This window comes from Natrix helvetica (assembly GCF_964273705.1).
Source record: "Natrix helvetica genome assembly, chromosome: 1".
NCBI lineage: Eukaryota > Metazoa > Chordata > Lepidosauria > Squamata > Natricidae > Natrix > Natrix helvetica.
Window position 1 is genome coordinate 170,571,896 of NC_138548.1, and position 13,050 is coordinate 170,584,945.

General features: G+C 39.1%; 1 protein-coding gene across 5 annotated transcripts in view; it reads right to left on the reverse strand.

Annotated features, from left to right (window-relative positions):
* Window positions 1-13,050, reverse strand: part of NCKAP1 (NCK associated protein 1) — a 79,978-nt gene that overhangs the window by 25,072 nt on the left and 41,856 nt on the right. For all 5 annotated transcript variants that reach the window (XM_081940854.1, XM_081940853.1, XM_081940852.1 and 2 more), the window contains exons 11-16: window positions 12,468-12,564; window positions 12,217-12,323; window positions 9,015-9,147; window positions 7,066-7,147; window positions 4,310-4,368; window positions 854-999 (exon numbers count right to left, since the gene is read on the reverse strand). In XM_081940854.1, the coding sequence (XP_081796980.1) occupies window positions 854-999; window positions 4,310-4,368; window positions 7,066-7,147; window positions 9,015-9,147; window positions 12,217-12,323; window positions 12,468-12,564 (624 nt within the window). The remainder of the gene's footprint in view (window positions 1-853; window positions 1,000-4,309; window positions 4,369-7,065; window positions 7,148-9,014; window positions 9,148-12,216; window positions 12,324-12,467; window positions 12,565-13,050) is intronic.

The window sequence follows — 13,050 nt, forward strand, 5'->3', positions numbered from 1 at the left end:
ACACACACACACCTCTTTTTGTTGCTGCATTCCACCACCAATTGTCAAACAGATGAATGCCATGGCTGGCAGCAATGACCCAACTTGGTAACATCCCCTTTATGGCCTTCACACAAGATATATTTCTTCCCATCTCAGGTATGCTACTATCAACAAGTATATAAGCAATAGCATGGTAGAGAGGCTAGTTCAGTGATTGCGAACCTTTTCAGCACCAAGTGCCCAAACCGGAACATGTGTGCATGCATGTGCCGGCCAGCTGGTCTTTGGGTTTCCGGCATGCGTGCCGGCCAGTCTTTGCGCATGCTGGGACCAGGTGGCTGGCACGTGCATGCCTGTTGTTTTGCCCCCCAAAACAGCCTGGGTTTTGGCTGTTTTTCGGCGCTCTGGTGCTCACGAAGACCAGTGCGCCAGAAACCAGATCAGCAGCTGGTGATGACGCACGTGCTCAGAGAGGGCTCTGCATGCCACCTCTGGCACACGTGCTATAGGTTCGCCATCACGGGGCTAGCTGAATCAATTAGATTAAACTGATACAATTTAATAAAATCAGTAGCTGTATTCCTACTCTTTTGTCAGTATCAAAGGATTAAAATCCAGATTTAAATGGTTTCCTTCCAATCTCTGAATCAAAGTAGCTCATAATATGTACTAATACGTGCATTCTGTAGCATCTATTCAAAATTGTTCTATTGAATTGAGTGGGTCCTACACAAGAATAAATTGCAATTTAGTAGCAAGAATGCAATCTAACCATGTTAACAGCAGACATTTTACAGTATTTCATAATTTGTACTTTTTCTTTAAGAGTTAGACAAATATTAAAAGTTCAGAAGTAAATGAAATGACGTACCAAAATATAGAAAGATCTGATGTTTCAACCAACATTTCAACCAAAGAGTCTACCATTTTTGTGTGGAAAATTATTGTATTCATCATCTTTCCAAGTTCTCTGTGGTCAGCAAGACTAAGTGAAGCCTTGGACACACTAGTATAAGCCTGTAAGTATAAAACAACACAAGGAAAATAAACAAAAGAGGGATCCCAGGCTAAGACCTATTCCTCTAAGAGAATCTGTCACCATTTATATGGAAGTATTTATGTAATAAAACGGAATGAAAAATCAAACAAAATATGCTTTTCTTATATTTTCCTTAACTTGGGACAGGTCACCTTAATCAATCACCATTTGGAAAATTTCAAAATGCTCCTTAACAACTTTTTGTGCATAAACAATCTATTTTTTTCAATGGTAATTACAAATAAGTAAATTGGTAAGAGTCATTTGAGAACCTAGGAAGACTATTTTTGCAGTTACTTTTATTTATCAGCTCAATCCAGAATTATGGAAGCTACTTATTTTCCTTATAAAGCATTTATTGCTTCAATATTTTTATAAAGCTGAGTGGGATGAAAGACAAATCAGATCAAAATAGTAATGTGCCAATTAGCAATTAAATAAATGTTACTTGAAACAGTATGTTAAAAAATTCTAGGTTTGTTTACAGCCAAAAACTTAAGTCGTAATGCAGAATTAAATTTTTAAGCATATTCTCCTGTAGTATTTGAAAAAAAAATCTGACGTTAGTTATATAAAAAGACTAGTATGTTCTTTGAACTCTTGTTCTTTGAACAACTGAGGAAAACCAGACTAACACATTATCTCAAAAGCAACTTACAAGAAAAACAGATTAACAATTTAACAATGGGATCTTTCTACAAGGATACACTTGGGGTACGTGCAATAAATTCATCAAGAACAAGCCACAAAACCTTCTCTAAAATGATTTGGCTATACAACTGTTATTACAGATCTCTATTTGTAACACTTTATTTTACATTTCTTCAAATAATCTGGTGTTACCCCATCCTTTTGCTTTAAACAAGGGCCACGTCTAAATGAGTAATTATGTTTATTTTATGAGAAGTCTTGTTCTCCAGATTAAGATGACTATGCATTTTAGAGCTTCTAGAAAATATAATGCCCAAAATAGAAATAGCACATAGATTTATATACCACTCCATAGGGCAGCGATGGTGAACCTTTTTGGGCTCCCGTGCCAAAAGCGGGGGGGAGCGCAAGGGGGTCATACACAGGTGTGCCATACCCATAATGCTATGTGCGCGATCCCACTTGCGGTGGCTGCCCAGTTGCTCCTGCCCTTCCCCCTGTGGCTGCAACTGCTGCTCTTCTGGGGCGCCCGAGCCAGCCAGGCACTCCAGACCGTGGATCCTCATCAGTGCCGTGGCCTGGAGCTATACACATAGCCCGCTCAGGTGGGAAGGGAGGAAAGCCCGTCTTTGCTGCTGCCGCTCCCTCGCCCCCGGCAGCTGTCACAGTGCCGCTCCTGCCTTTCCCCTTGTGGCTGCCGCTGCTTTTCTGGGATGCCCGAGCCGGCCAGGCACTTCGGACAGCAGATGAGCCAGGGGCTGGAGGGCTGGGGCTATGCAAGAAGCCTGCTCAGGGGGAGAGGGAGGGAAGCCCCGACCACAGCTCTACTAAGAAGCAATGGCCAAGAACCCCTCTCTGCGTCTTTGGGCACGCGCGGCCGTTGCTCTTCCTGTTGCTGGCTTTTGGTGTGCATGCGTGCCAGGAACCAGATCACCAAATGGCCGACACGCATGTGCACCCTGGAAACAAAAAGATCATTTTCCTGGCATGCGCACCGGGCAGCTCCAATTCTGCTTTCTGGCACGCCAATGCATGCCAAGACCAGCTGGCTGCTATGCCCGAACCCGGAAGAGGAACTGGTGATGGCTCCGCATGCCAGGAGAAATGGCTCTGCGTGCCACTTCTGGCACATGTGCCATAGGTTCGCCATCACGGCCATAGGGCTTTACAGCCCTCTCTAAGCGGTTTACAGAGTCAGCATATTGCCCCCAACAGTCTGGGTCCTCATTTTACCCACTTCGGAAGGATGGAAGGCTGACTCAACCTTGAGCCACTCAGAATTAAACTCCTGCAGTGCTGCATTCTAACCACTGTGCCACCACGGCTCACATATTCAATACTCCAAAGATTGACATAGTGATTTGTAGATGGTTAGACAAGTGACACTAGCTTGCTTATCCAAACAAATGCTTCTTCTGCCCAGATACAGCTAGCAGAAGCAATCACAAATTGGAAGCAGTTCTGTCAATTGACCAGTCTCTACAAGGCCTTGCCAGAATATCTTGTATTTTCACTGAAACTCTATCACATAGAATCAATGTTTGACTTAACAGCATCCTACTTCCTGACACCAAAGCAGCTTTTTTTTAAAAAAAAAAACACAAACAAACTAAATTGAACATTGCTTTTAAAGCCCGTGCAGGATATTGGACTGTCATGAGCTCTTTCCAACATGTACAATAAGAATAAATGAAATCATATAGGAAGTTATGCCAGCACAAATCAATGTAATGCCATCTAACAGCTATAAATATAGGAAGACTGCAACAGAGATAGAGAAAAATAACATTTGCTTGCTTGTCAGCAACAAATTATTGCCTAAGATTAACAAAAGGCCTTTTTGTTTTAAAGGCATGAGTTATTGCAATATAAAACATATCCTATGATTATGAGATGGGAGATGATTAATTAATCAAGGACACATTAATTTGTTTCACCATAAAAGACATGGAACAAAGTATACAAATGTCCATTAAAATCTGGGCATATTTCACCTTTAAACCGAGGTATAATTGGTTGAATCAGATCAACGTTGTATGTTGTATTATAGTGGGTTTTTTTTTATTTTAAAGGAATATACTTAAAAATTAACAACTCAAAATCAATGGAATCTTTGAGAAACTATCCTTCCTATCACCAGGCAGTGCCCATGTAGGCAATCTTAGGTTTTTATATTTTGTTCTCTAACCATATGAATGGTATAGTATGTTTTATCCTCACATTATGAATATTTATGATTATATGAAACAATAAAGTAGACAACTTCTAAAAACATCTCTATTTAGGAATTATCAGTTCTATTGTAAAAAAAAAATCTATATCTAGACCTGTTAATGTTAATTTGGATATTATTTTGTTCCAAGTAACCAAACACAGATGGCCAGATACAAATTATTCCATTTACCATCCATGCATGAGAACATATAGCATATATACTTTCTGCTAGCAGAGCAAGATGGCAGCTTTAATCATTTAAGTTCATTTATTATTATTCAGTAAATTCACTTATGCTCAGGAAATATAGATCTAAAAATATGAAATCAAATACTTAAAAATTATTAGCTTAGTTGAAAATGATCTAGAATCTAGAGCAGAAAACAAACAAAATACTTTAGAATACAAGAAGATAATTCTTACCTGTAATCTAAACCAATCAAGCCTCATTCCTCTGAAGTCAAATACCTCTCCATCTTCAACTGCAGCATAGAAGGAAATAAAAATCAATTCTGTAACACACTATTAATGAACAACCTTAAAATGTTGCATTTAATATCAGAATTTTGCTGATTATTTTTTAGTCCTATGCAAAATGTGTTTGGGGGGGGGGGGAGAATTGTTCAAAGACACTTATTGTTCAAAATTGTTCAAAGACACCTATTTACTTGGTTAAAACAGCTGCATGAAACAGATATTCTCTATATATTTGAATGTGCAACACTGTTCAGAATGATAGAAGGCAGGAATCAGGAGACGACTTCTGGCAGCCGAAGGTGACGGACGCATGCGTCCGCCTTTTCGCTGCTTTGGTGGGCTCCCCTGAAGTCTAGGGGGAGCACAGGGTGCCTTGGAGGGGCGCTCTGCCATAGGGGCGGCTTGCTGGGACCCCCTGGAATGGCGGCGGCCGAGGGGGGGGTCTCCAGCTTTGCGCCAGGAGCCGGAGAGCGTAGGGAGCGCGCGGAATGCCACCGCGCGCTTCGCCGAACGCAGCCTGGAAGGAAACAATTAATTTGAACGAAACAGCTGAAGCGCGGTGAGGTGAGGAGTCTCCCCAGGTCTTTTACTGTCTTTACTCTTTTGACTATTCTGCAGTTTTTTTGGGGGGGACTTTGTTTCAACCTCTGGAGGAGTTCAGATTGGGGGGGGGGGAATTCCACCCCCCTTGGAAAAGCGGCACTTGAAAAATCTCTCCCTTTTATGGGGGAGAGAGAAAGTTTTAAATCTACTTTCACTTCCCTTAAATAATGGGGGGGGGGGATTTTTTTTTCTTGACTACAACTGCGAGAGAAAGGATGGCTGAACTGATTCTTCTCTAAACTATCTGTGGGAACTTTGATTTTGTTGTTTCCTGACCACCTGTACTGGCTGAGCCAATATGGCCAACTTCCTCCTTCTTCTTTGTCTTTATGAATGAGACTCCTCCCTTGGAAAACTTTATGGCTTTCAACTAATTTCCACCCCAGAGATCTCCAGGAGCCTCTTTAAATACGTTTTTCCTCTGGATTTGGAATATTTTGACCCACCTATTTGCTTTAGTTTTGAATCAGATGATTTATTCTCCTTTGGACTTGCTTGCCTGGTGATCCCTACCGGCTGTGCTCTCCCACAGACACCATTTCTTTGTATAGAACAATAACTATCTCTGAGCTTCATGATGGGTCCAAAGAAGTTACCGCCTGGTAAGGCCTCATCGGCCCCAACATCTTCCACGTCCAGCCCCATTGCTCACCAGTCACAACTGGGATCTTTTCTACAATCTAAAGCCTCTGAAGAGAGTGCAAAGGATTTGTCTATTCACCAGATGCTTCAAGTCATCTTAAAGGGACAGGACGAAATAAAAAAAACAACTGCAGGACTTAAATGAACAGCTCAGAGAGACGAAACAGCAAACCACACGGAATGAACAGAGGATAGGTGTACTGGAGGAGGGTGCGGTTGGGATGAGAGATGAGATGAAGACAATCCAAAGGGGGAATGTAGAATTTGGAAATCAGATGTTAAAAATGGAATTTGAAAGGATGTCTTTTTTCCTTAGGTTCCAAAACTTGCCAGAAGTTGAGAATGAAGATCTTAAGGAGATTATGACCACAATATTAGCAGAATATATTAACAGAGATAAACAACAGCTTTGGTGGGATATTGACCTGATCTATAGGGTTAATTCAGCCTATGCAAGAACACACAATGTTCCAAGGGAAGTTCATGTCAAATTTCTTAGAAAAACTACAAGAGATGAGGTTCTAAGAGCTCAAAGGGGAGGACCATTAAAATATAAGGATAAAGAAATAACCATTCTTAAACAGATCCCAAAGAAAGTAAGAGATAACAGAAGGAAATATTCCTTCTTAGCAAAGAAAATTATACAATAATGGGGTCTGGTTTAGGTGGCTGTTACCAGAAGGCATGTTGATTTTCTGGGAGGGCAGTAGAATTAGAATCAACACAGTAGTGGAAGCAGAGGCTTTCACTAAAAAACACAGTGTTCTCTTAGGTGAAATGGGGGATGTTACACAAGAAACAAAGGAGGGAGGGGCTGAGGCTCTGCCAGTGGACTGGGGGGGAGGATTCGACAACTAGAAGACTCAGATCACAAAAGTGATTTGAAACATTATTGCAATTGTTGTTACAATGTACCTTTATGGAAGTGATACAAAACAAATAATTGAAACATACTGATGATTTTGTGTTAAACTCAAAACTGCTAATACTTATGTAAATGTTGATATTTTTCTATTTTTGTTTGTAAAAGTTGTGAGACCTCGGGGGGCTTCTCCCCCCCCCCCCACACGATGTAGCTGTCAAAATGTTCTATAACCCTATAATCCCTTTTCCCTGTAAAACTTTTAAAATCAATAAAATTTGAACAATAAGAAGGCAGGAATCAGCACTTTCAAGCAAGAACACTTTCACTGTTGTAGATGCCCCTGAATAAATAAACAGATAAAATATACTAAAGGTTGCAACCCCACAATGTCATTTGTAAATATTAAGATCTTGCGAGATGTGGATATCTCACAAGATTTCTACTCTTCTGCCACTCCCTGCTGTAAGAGTAACTTTTAATGAGGAATGAAGATTATGGAACTCACCTAAACCATACTCCTTTTAAAACTTTTAATTTCATTCTCCCTCCCTCCTTCTCTCTCTCTCACATACACGCACACACACACACTTACCTTGTTTCACACTCAAGGAGGTCATAGTGTTTACAAAAGAGGACATAATGATGGATTCATCTTCAGGGCACACTGAAAGATTCTAAATGTATAAAGGGAACAAGTTAAAACATTAGTTAATTCTGTAATCAGTCACTAACTGCAAGTTACCACAAAAGGGAATTCTTATATGTACGCACAAACACTCTCTCACACACACTCTTTCTCTATATATTAATTATAAAAAGATGCTTTGTAACCTATGTAAGTGTGGATTTAACAAGTGTCTGTAATTGCTTAAAGCAACTTTTTTCCTGGGATCTTTTAGTTGCTTGCTGCTTTAGGAAGGTGGTTGTTCATATTACATCTCCCCCCCCCCCAAGTTTTCCTTCCCCATTCCTTGCATTCCTTGCCATATGTGTGTGTGTGTGTGTGTGTGTGTGTGTGTGTGTGTGTATTCTAAGTGGTGTTGACAGTACATAAAGTCTGATGCATGCAATCTATGTATAAAAGAGGGTGAGTAATAAGGAGAGTACATAATTTTATAGACAGTTATTAAGAAAATAAAATCAACCAGTAAAATTTAATCTGAAAACTGTTCTTAATATTCTTTCATGGCTATCAGGCTAAAATAATTTAATTACAAACAAAAATGAACTATATTTTTAATACTCCCCCACCCCGATATCTATATAATATAAGCCCAGAGATTATTGATTAAAGCAGGAAAACTAGATATTTTAATTAAAGATAGTTGAGAACTTTTTTTTTGCATATAGTTTTTTTTTAATTTTCCAGTAAGTTGAGAACTTTTAAAAATCAAATTCTCGCATCCAGGGATAGCCAACCTAATAGTTACTATCAAATGTTTTAAGACAACTTGTCAACCATGCTAGGTAGAGCTGAAATATGTGGAAGTTTAATTCATGGAAGAGAACTTCCTTGTGAGTCTCAAAGTGCCACATAAATGACTGATCTTTCTTTCTTTCTTTCATCTATCTATCTATCTATCATCTATCTATCTATCATCTATCTATCTATCATCTATCTATCTATCTATCATCTATCTATCATCTATCTATCTATCTATCTATCTATCTATCTATCTATCTATCTATCTATCTATCTATCATCATCCATCCATCCATCCATCCATCCATCCATCCATCTATCTATCTATCTATCTTCTGTCTGTCTATCTGTATCTCCATTGTATAGTTACAATCTGGTTATCTGCAGGACCATCTCTCTTTTTGGGGGGGGGGGGAAGCTATTGAAACATGGAGAAAAGGCTTCTAAAAATGCCACTGATGGCCAATGTTGACTTATATAGTTCTCTTAAAGGGTTGGAGTCTTCTTCAGAGTTCCATGGAACATATTTCCTCTGTTTAGACGTGCAGTCAGGATGGATTCTTTTCCCCAGGTTTTTCTTAATTAAAACGAGTGTTCTTTTTCAACACATGCTTTTAACTTTTTGTCTATAGATTGAAGTTCAATTTCTGTTACCCATCTTGACAGCTCAGCTAAATTCATAAATCAAATAAACAAAGCTTACTAAGCTACACTAATACAATAGGGAAGAGAGGTACTAGTTGTTTGCTTTTACTGTTTTCACTTCTGCTGTGATGTCCTCATATGCATTTTCCTTGTTACAAGAACCTTCAACTTTATTATATGCATTTGTGGTTTTCAAATATAAGCAGATTGGTAACTATTTTCCCTTCTGAACATCTTAATGACTCTTTGATGAAGGACAAACATTGAGCCCCATCTAGTGGACACTGGAAAAAGGTGATTGATTGTAAGTAAAAATACGGAGACCTTAAAAATGTTTTTATCACTAGTGCATCTTTTTATAGGAAACATAGGCTTTTACACTGATTTAGAATTTCAAAAAAATAAACACAACAGTATTTAATCCAACTCTTGTAAATTTTATCAAATTTCATGGCAAAATCTTCACCACTCACCTGTACAAGTTCATTTAAAACAACTGCATCAAAACCTGATAGATATTGAACATAATATCTTTGCATCACTGGGCCATATTTTCGTACGTGTGCTCTAAGCTCTTCCATGTAGAAAATCAGTTCTGCTATGTGCCTGAAGGAACAGAATAACACAGGCGATTGACAAGTGGAAAAAAACAGTAAATTTGAGTGGGTGGGAAAAGACCAACAAGCTCAGATGACTTTGCTTTTTCGCTATTAACATAATGTTGTCACTGAGACAGAATTGTAAAGAGAAAAGAATTAAACCCTGTATCTTATGAAAAGATTACATGGAAGTATCTTTTCATGCAAATGTAGGAGATGTGCAGGAAGAGCTGGTAGGGTGGCATCATTAAATGCATCATCAATTTAGAGCCCTTGTGTTGGCACAAGAGATCGTCCAGCCCCCCCACCCTCTGAATTCTGTTGATCCTTAGCACCAATTTAGTGTTGACTATTAGTTGACTAGGTCCTTGAGTATACATTTCACTGGTTCATTTATGCTGCAAACTTATAAATGGTCTTGATTTTTTGTGCCTGGCAGCAAACACTTTATTACTGAAAAAGCTGTATGTTTGTCCCAGCTAAGCCTACATAATTAAGAAGAAAAATATTAACAAGTACATTCAAAAGAAGTTGAGAGGTGACAAATAGAAGGGATGAATCATCTAGCATCATCACTTGTCCTCCAGCTGAATGGGAAGGAAGATGTAAGGGAGCCAAGGAGAGGGAGGGCCACCAGTGATGCTATGGTCTCTTGAGATGTAGGCCCTTTTCATGTGGCCTTTGGAAACCTCCTGTCTAGGATTTATTTCCTGCCAGTTTCAGATATAAAACATGTGAAAACTGTATAATAAACCTCAAAAAGTAAAGGGCCCCACCCACAAACAAATGTGTGATGTGGCTCCACCCATTTGGAACCATTCAGTCTCTTAAAATGCGGCTCTTGAAAACTAAAAGGTTGCCCACTTCTGCTATAGAGAAAAGAAGGGAAGGATTAAAATGTTCCTATTTTAACAACAGGCCAACAGAGATGGATGTCCAAAACAAAACCTCTATGATAAATAAAGCATTTACTGAACTACTGGCAATCGATTAAAAATGATGGCATACATCCAAGAGCATCACAGGGACTATTCCCATACAAGGAGTCTTCCCTTTTGAGAGAAGCAATTCTACTGGAAAACATCCTGCCATCAGTGGATAGGTCCATAAGGTCCTATTAGCCTAGCCTAAGGGACAATTTCCACTTTGGTTAAGAATTCAAGGATTGGCTTATCCATGGATGGGCTTATTTGTGCACACTCACACATGAACTTTATGCATAATGTGTCAGTGAAGTTTTTGTTTGTTGCTGATTCATCAAATATCACAACAGAACAAACTGGTTTTGAGATCCACTGTAGTTTAAAAATTGGCTTACAACACAATGATCCGTGTATGTGAATTAATTAGCATAAATATTTTAAATCTCTTTAGGATATTGAGAACATTTTTGAGAGCTTTTAGATTGAGATATATTGGAACATTCTTTACACGGACTCACCCAGTGTGCATTAGTATAGTATGCACATAATTTATATTTATCTTATTTTTATCTCATATTTATTATTTTTAAGACATTAAATTAATTAACATTATTAGTACATTATTCTGAAAGACTTGTCAGCAGCCGTTTCACCATCACTGTAATAATACAGTAAAAATTTGCTGATAGGAACATGTTTCAGATTCCACTTTAGTTATCTACGTGGTGGTAGCGGAGAAAACAACCGCAACAAAAAACCCCTATTAAATACTTTTATTAATATGACCTTTTATGTCCTGTTCACATTAATTAATATTAATATGACCTTTCTTGTCTGTTCACTTTCTATAGACAAATTAATGCTTTTGGGGAAACAAATTAAAGCCCCTGTCGAGTTTCATTTAACTAATACAATGTTGTTTTCAATTTGCAATTTATCTCTTATTTTTATTTGTAAACTTTCTAAACATTGCTAGTAGTTAATATTTTAAATTAAAGAAGCATTTGTATAAAGTTTTTATACAGTGCAGTAATGCAGTTCTCGATGTAATAGTGGTTATGGCGCATATCAGTGGTGGGTTTCAAAATTTTTTAGAACCTACTCTGTGGGTTTGGCCTATTTTGTGGGCATGGCTTGGCGGTCATGTGACTGGGCGGGTATGGCCAACTTGACATCACTCATGCACACTCAGTCACATGACCACCACCCAAAGCCATGTGGCAAAAATTTATTGGACTCCTGGGGGGTGGGGAGAAAGAGAGGGGAAAAACTCCCAAAAATAGACAACTGGAGGATTAAGGGCCGAAATTAGGGAGATCGGAGAAGGCAGGACAGAGAGGAATCCAATGGAAAGCTATCACACGCTGGGGAAAGAACTTTGGGAGATCAGAGGAGGCAGGACAGAGGGGAATCCAGGGGAGAGCATCACATGCTGGGGAAAGAATTTTGGGAGATCGGAGGAGGCAGGACAGAGAGGAATCCAGGCTCTCTGGAGGGGGACGGAAGGTCTCTTCCAAGACCTGCTTCCCTTCCCTTGTGGCGCAGTTCTGGGACATGTTCGGGAAATGGGGGAGGGGGCTTTCTCACACGCCTTTGGAGAAAGAAAGAAGACCTGCAAGAAAGCCCCCCCACACTACCTGAACGTTTGAATGAAGGAGGCTGCAGGCTCCTTTGCCCTCGGCTATGCAATCTCCTTTCGTTTTCTGCTGCCCAAATGAGTGAATGAGACAGACGGAGAATGAAAGGAGATCGCGTTGGGCGAGGGGGGGGAGCGAGCCAAGCATTCCAACTGGTTCTAAACGGCACGGTAGATTTGTGGAACCTCTTCTACCGAACCGGTTAGAACCGGCAGGAATCCATCCCTGGCGCATTTTCAAATCACTATGTCATATAAACCCTGCTTTATAAACCTTGATATACAACTTTCAATCAACATGCACAACCATGCTTTGATATAATTTCATTTTTACAAGGAACCCTCAGGAGCTATGTTATAGAGAACATTTATTTAATCTATCAAGAGATAAAAGCCATCTAGGGATAACAGTATACAAGTAACACCCAGTATCAAAAAACAAACATAATCAAGAAACAAACATATCATAAGCTGCAAGAAATATGGCCCCACACAGTAATTCCAGCTATTGCCTTACTTATCTATGAAATCATCAGTGCTTTTCTTAGGCATGTTATCGGCATGTCGAAGCAGCCAAATAATTTCATCACGAGCAAAGGATAGTGCCATAAATACAAACAGGGCCTGAAAAGAAAGAGACATATTTATTAATGCAATTCATTTCTAAAGAAGGTATGCATATCAAACGGAATTATCCAGAATGATGAAGCCACAGAATTAGTCATTCTGAAGGAAAACATTTATTTTCCTCTAGCATTATTTATTTACCTTCGGACCTAAAAGTCCTGGCTGGTCTGATAGGACAGTGGCTAGCTCTTTTAGTGCAGACCGTAAAAACTTGCGCCGTTCTCTGTGCATTGAACCCCTGTTCAAAAAATATAAACTTTATGATTAACATTACCAATAAATTACGTTTCAGAAATAAATCTCAAGTTGTTTGGGAATCTCTGGTCTAGTGATAATTCATATAGTTCTGCAGTCTAATTATTTTTTATGTTAAAGCCTGTTATTTATAAATACTACTTTTAATGTTTTTATACAGTTTTAAACAATTCAATCTAGAATTGTTTAACATCTATTTTGTAACTCTGCTCTTAAAGCGTTTTAACAAAAATATACAATTCAAGAACAGATCAACTATGGAAGATAGCAGAGAGTGAGCTACAAGATAGAAAACACACACTGGGATTTGACAATCCAGCTGAGGAAGCCAGGGGATAATTGTGTTCGGCCACAAAGAGACATGTTAATATTCTCCCCTTGAAACAAATTCCACAAAAGAAGACACACAGACACCCCAATAACATTTCTGAATTGTGTGGTTCTGCAGCTGCAAGAAGGGGAGAGGGAA